Source organism: Acipenser ruthenus, chromosome 7, assembly GCF_902713425.1.
Source record: "Acipenser ruthenus chromosome 7, fAciRut3.2 maternal haplotype, whole genome shotgun sequence".
NCBI classification, from domain to species: domain Eukaryota; kingdom Metazoa; phylum Chordata; class Actinopteri; order Acipenseriformes; family Acipenseridae; genus Acipenser; species Acipenser ruthenus.
In genome coordinates this window covers 48,866,917-48,878,477 of record NC_081195.1, presented here as the reverse complement: position 1 = coordinate 48,878,477, position 11,561 = coordinate 48,866,917, and the positions used below count along the sequence as shown (strand labels likewise).

The window sequence follows — 11,561 nt, the reverse complement described above, 5'->3', positions numbered from 1 at the left end:
TGTGATCTCCAGTTTCCACAAACTCAGCTAAGTGCACATCAGCAACTGTAATAAATAATTGAACATTTCGTATTAATTACTGGTATCATATTACATTTGTTTCTAAAGAAATAACACATTACACAAATACAACATCTTTAACACTCCAAATACATATTTCAATTAATTTAAGGGCTGACATCATGCAACATTAAGATATGTCAATTTAATCAAATCAACCATTAGGCTACAAAAAAGTTAGTTGAAAAATTATTATTATTATTATTATTTATTTCTTAGCAGACACCCTTATCCAGGGCGACTTACAATTGTTACAAGATATCACATTATACATTATTTCACATTATACAGATATCACATTATTTTACATACAATTACCCATTTATACAGTTGGGTTTTTACTGGAGCAATCTAGGTAAAGTACCTTGCTCAAGGGTACAACAGCAGTGTCCCCCACTGGGGATTGAACCCACAACCCTCCGGTCAAGAGTCCAGAGCCCTAACCACTACTCCACACTGCTGCCCTACTACTTCACACTGCTGCCCTGAATGAAGAGGGATGGTTATAAATGAGTCAATTTGTTTATTTAACAAGGCAGTTGTAAGTGTAAAAACAAAGCCATATTATTATTATTATTATTATTATTTATTTCTTAGCAGACGCCCTTATCCAGGGCGACTTACAATTGTTACAAGATATCACATTATACATTATACAGATATCACATTATTTTACATACAATTACCCATTTATACAGTTGGGTTTTTACTGGAGCAATCTAGGTAAAGTACCTTGCTCAAGGGTACAACAGCAGTGTCCCCCACTGGGGATTGAACCCACAACCCTCCGGTCAAGAGTCCAGAGCCCTAACTACTACTCCACACTGCTGCCATAACATAACACTATGGAGGACCTTCACATATCCACTTTTTATATCATGAAGGGGAGTCTCAGATTGGTTGTGAAACACATGTCTTTCAAAAGCTTAAATATTTATCTCATTTTTAAACTTACCTTTCTCCAGAAGCAGTTGTAAAGATTTACATCCATAGATCTGGATTTCTTCATTTGAAATGAAAACAGTCATTGCATCGACAATCAAATAGAAAACATCAACTTCTTCATCCAAGATTAATAACAAAATTGCATCTGTAAAAGAATGAGAATTAAAGAAGTCAATAAACAGTTCTTTACTCCACATAACCTTAACACACATGCATGTGCACTGTGTAACTTCACGTTAAACCATAGTCAGTGCAGTTCAATATGCTTGCCAAGATCAATAGTGTTTTATATACAATCCTTATTTTAATAATATAGGCTACCAGTTATACCTGTGTTTATAACAGCTTTATTGAACAATCAAATTACTGTATTTAAAATACATGCAAAAAGAAATGTTTTTAATGATGCTGTATCATAGAAAACCCAAATCAAACCTGACTGCAGAAGATGTGATAAAGCTCTGAGTCCAATCATCATCAGCTTAACATGTCCATTGTGCAAAACCAGCATTTTGAGAATCTGTCTATTAATGAAAATAAAATAGTTAGTGAGAGCAAATGTCGTCATCAACGCCAGACCTCAACCCCCAACAGTGAAGCTGACAACCACCAAGAGTGCATACATACATATATATAATATGGTATGATACATATATATATAATTTGGTATGATTATTATATATATATATATATATATATATATATATATATATATATATATATATACTGCAGTTTATGTAACCCTCACAAGCCATTAAACAGATTTTTTGATTACATACTTACTGATGTATTCCCAATACATCCCATTCCTTTCCAACATCCTGTGGAGAAGCTATGTCATCGAGAGTAGAAGGACAAACTTCCAGCAGTCTACAGAACAATGACCAGCCCACCTTTAAACAAGAAAAGTCAATTTCAATGTATTAGAAACTAAGTAAATTGCATGTTTGGTGTATTGCAATTAGATAGAAAATCATTAGGAAATGTTGCTTTAAATAATAATACTCATGCTTTTCACATTTTAAACTGAGGAATGCAAATTGTGTTTCTGCAGCAGCTTCACTTGGGTACAAATATTTTAATAAAACAACATTTACTTCTGGTGCTAGACCGATTATTACCCCACCTGAGCATTCTAGTAAACAAAATTGTCAGGTGGAGTCTTCTTGTATCACAGAAAGCTAATGGGCAGAAGAAACAAAGTACTGTACTTCCGTCGAACTTGTACAGTTGTGGCAGGAATAATGAACTATCTCAGTGGAGTGAAAGCAACGTTCAACCTTACTTTCGAATGGCAAGTTTTGCAGGATAAAACCAAACACGTTTAGCAGGGATGGGGTTACATCTATCTTTACAATCACGGATGTGGCCGACCACAATCCACGACAGAAAATAACATCTGGAAAAACATGCAATACAACAGCAAAAACGGTGAATACTGTTATGCTAATAAGAAAAGTGTGTACGACTGTTTACAAGCAAAGTACTGCGAAATTCATCTATTGCTTTATATCTGCATGTCTACCTGTTGTACACTGGCAGTGTTAATATAGGATTCCAGGACTACCACCAAAGGCAGATGGGCTTGTTTGTCTTTGAACATGTCTGTTGCTGTAAAAGAAAAAATATTTTTTTTTTTATTAGTTCTCGAATACTGTATGAAAATGTCGAGTTTTCAATACTAATGGAAACGGACTTACCGCAATCATCAACAAAAGTTAAAAAGAGCATATCCTCCAGTATCTGAATAAGGTTCTCCATCTGTTTTCCTTCCTCGACATTTTTAAGTCGTACGATGAGTTTTTTTAGTTTTTCTTCAAGTTCTTCTTCTTTACCGGCCATATCGAGTCTGCTTTGTTTTTGTTTGTTTGTTTGTTTTACAACGCCACAGTAGTGATAAAATCATATGTTTCCGAATGAATATTCATCATGGTTGTTGTACAGGCGATTTAAATTTGAGTTATGAATTGGGCGAAGATTGCTTCCTCTTGCAGTTTAACTGCATATAAAAAATCAATCATATGACTGTTTATATGCTCGGGTTGTAGACAGTGCAGTACTGCGGGTCTTTTCTTGTTTATAAATTAATATCCTATCGCGTTATATATGTTTCAACCCAAATCACAATTGTAGTTATTTAACTGAATTGGTAACTTGTTTTGTAATTAATTACAATTCGTTGCACGCAGACCCAAGAATACAATTTGTTTTCTTTTTCAACTGAGTTTTTTTTTCTTGGCTGGAAATTTGAAACCACACAACAGCGTCATGATGATCCATTTGCTTTACGACAGTTAAAAGTTAGAACTACACACCACAGTTGCCAAGTCCACTTATAATAAACTTGTTTTATTGATAGTCGAGGGGGGTTTTTGTAATAGGTGATGTGTGTAACAGTTAAAAATGGTTGTAGGAGTGGTTTTGGTGATTGCGTGGTATCAATGTATATGCACGGCATTAGAAAAAAAATATGGAATTTGTATACCCCCCCCCCCCCCCCCGAAATGGATTGGGCGTGTTTTGGGTTTGTTTTGAAAGGCGGTGTCGCTTTTTTTTCTCGTGAGACTTGGCTACACTGCTTCACACAAAAAACCTCTTGACAAAAATAAGTGAGCTCAGCTCGGGATAGTTACACAGTTCAGGGGAGCTGCAGTTCAGTTGTAGTGTGGCAGATAATTGCACTTGGAACTTGGCATTTATAAACAATGTTTGGTTGTTTTCTGGAATAAATAAATACGCATGTAATGCAACAATTGTATATAATGTTTTTAAACTGGTATTTTTTGTTTTATCCTGCTCAAATAACAGGAGCATGCCAAGGATTAAGGAATGTATGTTACAAATTATAGTGGACAGACACTACAACTTCATATTTTATTATATCTCCAATACAGTTGTGGTCAGTACAGTGCATTCACATAGTTATTTCTGACAGTATTTGGTTAAGTTTAGGTTTGGGGCTTTAGGGTGAGGGCGAGTGTTTCTAGATTTTTTCTCTGTAATATAATAACTGTTAATAGGTTAAGCTTGGTGCTAGGAATAATTAAAAGTATAATGGACCAAACAATAATGTACTGCTACTCCAGATACATGGACCATTTTTAATTATCCAGCAGCTTTCAATAGACTACCAATTTATTGCAATGTAATGCTTGTAGAATAACAGATGGTTAGACTTGAAATTACAGGAAAGAATCACGAAGACCACTCATCAAGTTTTTCAGGCTTCTGGTCATCATCTGTAGGCTGTCGGGTCAGGTGAGCCACACTGGATGCCTTTTGAGAACTCTTCCCTGGAAGCTCTAGCAGGAGTACGAGAGGTTCAATAAAAGGGAATAAGTGTTTGGAAGGCAGGCTCTCCTGAACGGGACTATAAAAGGAGTGAAACCCAAGAACATGTTTAAATGTATAAAAGAGGGAAGCATGAGGCAGTAGTTTAAAAAAAAAACAGCTTTTAGCTAGAGAAGAAAAACTGTAGCCTTAAAAAATAGAAACTAGGCATCAGTGGCTCAACAACCCCCAAAAATGATTTTTACGACTCAAGAAGGATTGGGTACCATTATACAAAGTTTCCAAGGTTTTATTTAACTAAATGAAAAGTGCTGGCAATGTATACAATGTTAAAACATTGTGACAGAAATACAATGATTCTTGGTTGTAAATCTCTCTCCCAACCTGTGAGGGCGCTAAGCAGCGAGAACAGAGTTTCCTGGACAGGCTGGCCTGACAGTTCTTTCCCAGGGTTCAAGGGAAGTTGGCCATCCAGGAAGGGGGCGGAACTCTGTTGCATTAACGCATTGCCCCAGAAGGGAAACAACGTGTCAGTCGCAGATTGGAGGGGTGGCTGCACTCGTTTACCAGGGGGTCATGTGTGACGGCATTAAAGGGGGCGGAGAGACGCAATCTGTTCCTTCACTTTGGTTTGTGTTTTGAACCTGGAGGGACTGTGAGAGGCCCAGTGAGATAACAGTATAATGAGTGTTTTGTTTGTTTGTTTGTAATTTGTCTTGTTTGTGAATTACTAGACGGCTAATATGATTCCAGAGCTGTCGCCGAGGGCCAGCACAAAGCCGGAACAGCACTGCACTATTGTCACAAAATAAACTATATCACCCACCATGAGCACTACTGCACGTACTATTGTGGTATTATTGTGGGGCGGATATATTGTGTTTTTTGTTTGGGACTACAACCCATTGTTATTTACTCCATGCAATACACATTGTTGTGTATTGCTGGGGTCCTATTATTTAGTCACCAGCCCTAGACATAATAAAACCCTTTTCCCAACCAGATTATAACTCTCTGTCTGTTTAATCACGCACTGCATCACTTCTGCACCTGTATTCACTTAACCACTTTGCCACAAACATTCATATTAGAAGTGTAATTTTCCATAGGTCCCACAGGCATAACACCCAAGGACCCTTTAATGACTAACAAATGCATTACACTTATATTTTATTTGCCTTCTACCTTGTTGACAACACATAGATTCAATACAAGCTTTCACAAGCACATAGGTCCCTATATTAAGTAAAAGAGGGTCTGGAAAGAAATAGTCTATTTTATTTCAATCACTTTTTTGCCATTTGAATATTTCAGTGATGGACACAAACACACCAGGCAAAGACTGTCAATGGCAAGGCCATTATAGGCTGACAGAACAGCACTGATTTGAGTAAAAAAAAACAGTGTTTCCTCATGTAACACTAGTAATTCGTACTGAAGTCTGCCAACCAAATTCCTAGTAGTATCAGTATTGTAAGAGGTTCAATTTCTGATTAAAAATAATTAATGAGTCTTCTTAAATTCAATCAGAAAGATTTTATTTAAAACTCAATTTAAAAACAGGTACAAGAACAAAGAACACATACAGCATGTGGTAGGCCTCAGAAGCTGTAATGTCTGAGCTGGCATCAGTGTAGATGTTATTGAGCTGAGCAAAGAAATTACTTTGTACAGCACAGATATATATAGCTCGCTTACGTAATGTCCTGACCAAATTTGGTCATATTTCCCTAGCATGAGACAAAGCACATTAAGTGTTACATTTGCATTTCTTCTTCACTTTACCAATGTCAGCAGAAACCCAGATAACAAGAAGTTACATTTAAGAACAATGCTGAGTTTTGCTCAATTCTTGCACGTAGCAAAGCGCTATACCCACGCATCACAAGGTTGAACGATAAGGCTGGTGATTGCAAACTGCTGATGTACACCAGCTATGTACAGCTTAATATTAAGAGTCTATTAACCCTGTGTTGATTCAGAGCTTACATTAAACACAGGAAAATCACACAATTTTTACAGACAGCTTTTTTATGCTTTACCATTGAAATGGGAAGCATAAGTAATGGGCTGTATAATGAAAAGGAACAAAGGCTGATGAAACAGTAAGAGCTTGTGCCATTTAACTGGAACAATGTGTACACTGCTCCACAGAAGATGCGTGCTTATCAGGAAAAGCCTACGTGTTCCAATAGTGTGTTATTATGCATTCTGTGACACTTACCTAAAGTTATAGCATGTCACTTTTAACAGAACCGGTTTCAGTTGGTTTAATTATGGTTTGTACATAGGCTCAAAACAGCTTATTAAGCAGAAACAATTTATGTGAAAACAAAAGTGTTATCTGTCCCGAGGTCACAGCTGCACTCTGAGTTATGAAAAGCCAGTCACTCCCACATGGGTGTATTTCGGGCCACATGCCAAGCTAAAGAGCTACAAGGTCAGGGAAATACATAGGCAAAAATCCGTATAATATCCAAATGTGTTACAACTGCTGTCTTTCCTGTCTTGACTGAAACAGGATATGTGAACAAATTCTGACAGCACAGCGATAAGGCCATCTCATTCTTTAAAAAAAAAAATAAATAACTTTAATCAGAGGACAGCTCGTCATATCGTGTATAGGGGCTGTGATATTTTGCTTGGTTGTATCCTATACAGGGTGTCCCATAAGTCAGGCATCACAGACATACTATTGGTTCGTTATTTATTTCAGGTGTTAAATGTCTTTAAGCAGAGAGGAACACACTCTGGATCATTTTGATGTCTAGTGCACAGTCCACAGAGATTGGCTGCCCCATCTTATATTGACGTCTGGGACACACTTTAAATAGCCCAAATGCAGTTAATCAGTTTGCCAGCAATAGACCTTCACAAGCTTTCAGTCTTAGCAGCACCTACTCTTACTAATATAACATAACACATTTATATTTCAGAAAGTAAGCTTACAGTATGTTTGGTTGTATGAGAGAAGCCCACACCTTATTTTTCTTTTCAAATAAATATGAAAATCGTAAAACTATTAAGAACTTCAGGGACTTTATATGTATTGGTTTATATATATATATATATATATATATATATATATATATATATATATATATATATATAACTTGTATGCCTTGTATTACAAAACGTTACAAAAAAATCTGCGCTTAAAGTAAAGGCCATCAGTGGCAATGTTAATTCCAAACGTACAGAAATAGTCAGCGGTTTTGTTTAAAAACAAATGGCTTGCTGGTTAAAAAAAAAAAAAAAAAGAGTCAATAACACGAAAAAGATTAAAACTGCCATCCACATGTACATTTTGGGACTTCAATTGTTGTATTATTATTTCTTGAATGTACGTAAGCGTATTTATTTTTCTTCCGCTTCTTGGCTGTCATATGACCGCACGTGTTTTGAAAAGACAGTACAAGCTCCACGTGACAAACAGGCTCCTCCTTCTATGCATTGATCTGATCGTTCTTCTCAGTGCACACTCAATCGTTTGGATCACTTCCTGGCGGTACAACTGCAGAGCTGCAACAGTGTAACTTTATGGAAGTGAAACTATCAGGACACTGACACACAGTAGCCAGAAGGAGCGTTGTTTTTTCAAAATATGTTTTAACCTTACTTTTTATATTCGGAAAATAGCTCTTAGCCTGAAAATATAACTACATTAACAAATAACAGATTGTGCTTCGCTGTTATTGAACCAAATCATAATACTCTTTATTTGGTTATTTCCTTATGTCCCGCAAATCCAGTGACCATGAATATAACCTTCGAAGCTTAAGCAATCTGATGGGGGAGAGAAGGAAGAAACCGAACGACGATAGTGGAGAGCGAAGCCTCATCAAGGCTGCCTCCAGCTCCAGCATCAACAGCCATGCTACAGCCACCGCTGCGTCCACTGGGGACTTGGAAAGGGCAGCCCGCAAGCAATTTCAGGAAGATGTCACCCCGAGTTTCGTGTACGTCCTGGCGGGTTTCTCTGCGCTGGGTGGCTTTCTGTTCGGCTATGACACTGGGGTAGTATCGGGAGTGATGCTCCTGCTCAAGAAAGAAATGAATTTGAGTGCGCTGTGGCAGGAGCTCTTGGTTTCCAGCACGGTCGGCGCAGCGGCGCTGTCAGCCCTGGCTGGCGGGGTGTTGAACGGGTTTTGGGGCCGCAGACCGTGTATCTTACTGGCCAGCTTTCTGTTCTCAGTTGGGGCGGTAATGCTAAGCGTTGCTCCAAGTAAAGAGATTCTGCTCGTAGGACGCATTGTGGTTGGACTTGGAATAGGTAAGTTTGTATATCCAAACGCCTAAATGGGAAATGTAGCTTTTTGTGTAAAACTTTCATCTGGACTTATTTTCACATACTGTGTTTTAAAAAGCCTAATGTATGTGATTCTGATAGTACAGCAACTCAGAATGTGGTATTTTAAATGGCACTACTTGCGTTGTCAATTTACGGGATATCCATGCCATTGTTTTGTGTGTGTGTGTGTGTGTGTGTGTGTGTGTGTGTGTGATGGTATGACGTGACCCTACATTCATACAGTCTTAAATGTTTTTTTGGATGACAACAGAAGCACGCACGTCATAACTTGTGCACCGAATACAGAAACAATATACAATCTAAGAGGAGAAAAAAAAACGGCGCGAGCAGTGATATTGCTTAAAGCGCCCCTCTCATCGTTTATTTTGTTTCTAAACAATTATTTACTTTAATGTTTTCAGAATTCTGTCAAAATAGTTGTATCTTTCATCGTATGGAAATCACAAAGTTTCAATGACCATCTGACCCTGTTATAGTTGTCATTGTCTTATACAAAATACAGTACACTATACTGTGGCTCACATATTGTTACTTGTTGCTAATTAGTACTGGTATTTAAATAAATACCAATAGGTTGCAACTGATTTTTTCTTTATTTATTTTTTTGTAAAGATGTGTCAGTCTTTTAAGCAGGTTAGGTTTGTTCTATCCTTTTACTGAATAAGCAATACAGAACATTTTGTCCAAATGTGTGACGGTGACTCACAAATGAGAATTTTAGGCTGTTCATATGTAAGAAAACATTTTGTAAGTATTCAAGAAAACTAAATTGCAAAAGAAACCCGCAATTGTACAGTATATCGTAATTATAAAACGACTTATACATGAAACATAGACGTGTGTTCTGTAAAGGACTGTGGCTTTGTCTGCATGAATTAACCACTGTATACATTTCCGTGGACCATTACAATTGAAGTCAGTCATGGTATTTATTTTTTGTAACCAACAGGACAACATTTTAATAGTAAATTAATGGTAACAAAGCTTTAGAATATTAATGTTTCTTTGTCTTTTATTAATATTACATTTTTTCACCATTCATAAAATGTGATGGTAATTGGACGGGACATATTATGTGACAATTATCTCCACTGAATTATCCTGATCGTGTCGCTTAGGTAAGAATATTGTTTAAAGCCCCAAAACAATTCTTCTAGGTACACTTGCACAAAGTCAGGGATTTTGTAGGCATATAGTCAGGTGTATGATTAAACAATTATACCAAACAGGTGCTAATGATCATCAATTCAATATGTAGGTTGAAACACAATCATTAACTGAAACAGAAACAGCTGTGTAGGAGGAATAAAACTGGGTGAGGAACAGCCAAACTCAGCTAACAAGGTGAGGTTGCTGAAGACAGTTTACTGTCAAAAGTTATACACCATGGCAAGACTGAGCACAGCAACAAGACACAAGGTAGTTATACTGCATCAGCAAGGTCTCTCCCAGGCAGAAATGTCAAGGCAGACAGGGGTTTCCAGATGTGCTGTCCAAGCTCTTTTGAAGAAGCACAAAGAAACGGGCAACGTTGAGGACCGTAGACGCAGTGGTCGGCCAAGGAAACTTACTGCAGCAGATGAAAGACACATCATGCTTAGTTCCCTTCGCAATCAGAAGATGTCCAGCAGTGCCATCAGCTCAGAATTGGCAGAAAACTGTGGGACCCTGGTACACCCATCTACTGTCCGGAGAAGTCTGGTCAGAAGTGGCCTTCATGGAAGACTTGCGGCCAAAAAGCCATACCTCCGACGTGGAAACAAGGCCAAATGGCAGCAGGTGCTCTGGACTGATGAGTCAAAATTTGAAATATTTGGCTGTAGCAGAAGGCAGTTTGTTCGCCAAAGGTCTGGAGAGCGGTACACGAATGAGTGTCTGCAGGCAACAGTGAAGCACGGTGGAGGTTCCTTGCAAGTTTGGGGCTGCATTTCTGGAAATGGAGTTGGGGATTTGGTCAGAATTAATGGTCTCCTCAATGCTGAGAAGTACAGGCAGATGCTTATCCATCATGCAATACCATCAGGGAGGCATCTGATTGGCCCCAAATTTATTCTGCAGCATGACAACGACCCCAAACATACAGCTAGTCATTAAGAACTATCTTCAGCGTAAAGAAGAACAAGGAGTCCTGGAAGTGATGGTATGGCCCCCACAGAGCCCTGATCTCAACATCATTGAGTCTGTCTGGGATTACATGAAGAGAGAGAAGCAACTGAGGCTGCCTAAATCCACAGAAGAACTGTGGTTAGTTCTCCAAGATGTTTGGGCCAACCTACCTACCGAGTTCCTTCAAAAACTGTGTGCAAGTGTACCTAGAAGAATTGATGCTGTTTTGAAGGCAAAGGGTGGTCACACCAAATATGGATTTGATTTAGATTTTTCTTCTGTTCACTCACTTTGCATTTAGTTAATTGATAAATATAAACTATTAACATGTCTATTTTTGAAAGCATTCTTACTTTACAGCATTTTTTCACACCTGCCTAAAACTTTTGCACAGTACTGTACCTGTTTTTTTTCTGGGATTCAAATGCATGTTGTTGGTCTTAAGATCTTGTCATAGGTTTAAATACCTGCTGCATTTGATTACTTTAAATCACTTTGTTTGATTAAATCATCATTATTAGCTGCAGTCTTGAGACTGAAAGCAAACACAGCAAAATGGCCAGTTTTTAAATCCCAGAGTTAAACGTTAGTGTTGATTTTAGGTGTTGAATTTTCACATTTGATACCACGCGATGTTGTTTCATAAACAAAGGTATGTTTCACAGTGTAAAATAAAGTACACTAATCCAGAGTAATAATATCAACATCCGAGATTTTAATCAGCGGTTTCGTAGTAGTGGTATGATGCATCTTCCATTTATTAATGATGGACTTCACTGTGCTGAGAGGGTTAATTAGCGCCTTTGAAATTCTCTTGAACCCTTCTCCTGCTCTGTGCCTCTCTACC

The 11,561-nt window shown here is 37.8% G+C and overlaps 2 protein-coding genes across 6 annotated transcripts in view; one reads left to right on the top strand and one right to left on the bottom strand.

The window, feature by feature from the left end:
- The window catches only part of lrrk2 (leucine-rich repeat kinase 2), a 35,072-nt gene extending 31,623 nt beyond the window's left edge, over window positions 1-3,449 (bottom strand). The window contains exons 1-6 of one of the 2 annotated variants that reach the window (XM_059027189.1): window positions 2,706-3,449; window positions 2,531-2,616; window positions 1,789-1,898; window positions 1,441-1,529; window positions 1,016-1,150; window positions 1-45 (exon numbers count right to left, since the gene is read on the bottom strand). The exon at window positions 1-45 is cut by the window's left edge and continues 90 nt beyond it. In XM_059027189.1, the coding sequence (XP_058883172.1) occupies window positions 1-45; window positions 1,016-1,150; window positions 1,441-1,529; window positions 1,789-1,898; window positions 2,531-2,616; window positions 2,706-2,847 (607 nt within the window). In that variant the 5' untranslated portion in view covers window positions 2,848-3,449. The remainder of the gene's footprint in view (window positions 46-1,015; window positions 1,151-1,440; window positions 1,530-1,788; window positions 1,899-2,530; window positions 2,617-2,705) is intronic. The other variant, XM_059027188.1, reaches the window with a different exon arrangement.
- Window positions 3,450-7,762: 4,313 nt separating this feature from the next.
- LOC117415588 (proton myo-inositol cotransporter-like) overlaps window positions 7,763-11,561 on the top strand; it is an 89,636-nt gene continuing 85,837 nt past the window's right edge. For 2 of the 4 annotated variants that reach the window (XM_034026137.3, XM_034026136.3), the window contains exon 1: window positions 7,763-8,569. In XM_034026137.3, coding sequence (XP_033882028.1) covers window positions 8,032-8,569 — 538 coding nt within the window. In that variant the 5' untranslated portion in view covers window positions 7,763-8,031. The remainder of the gene's footprint in view (window positions 8,570-11,561) is intronic. The other 2 variants (XR_004546436.3, XM_034026135.3) reach the window with 1 other exon arrangement.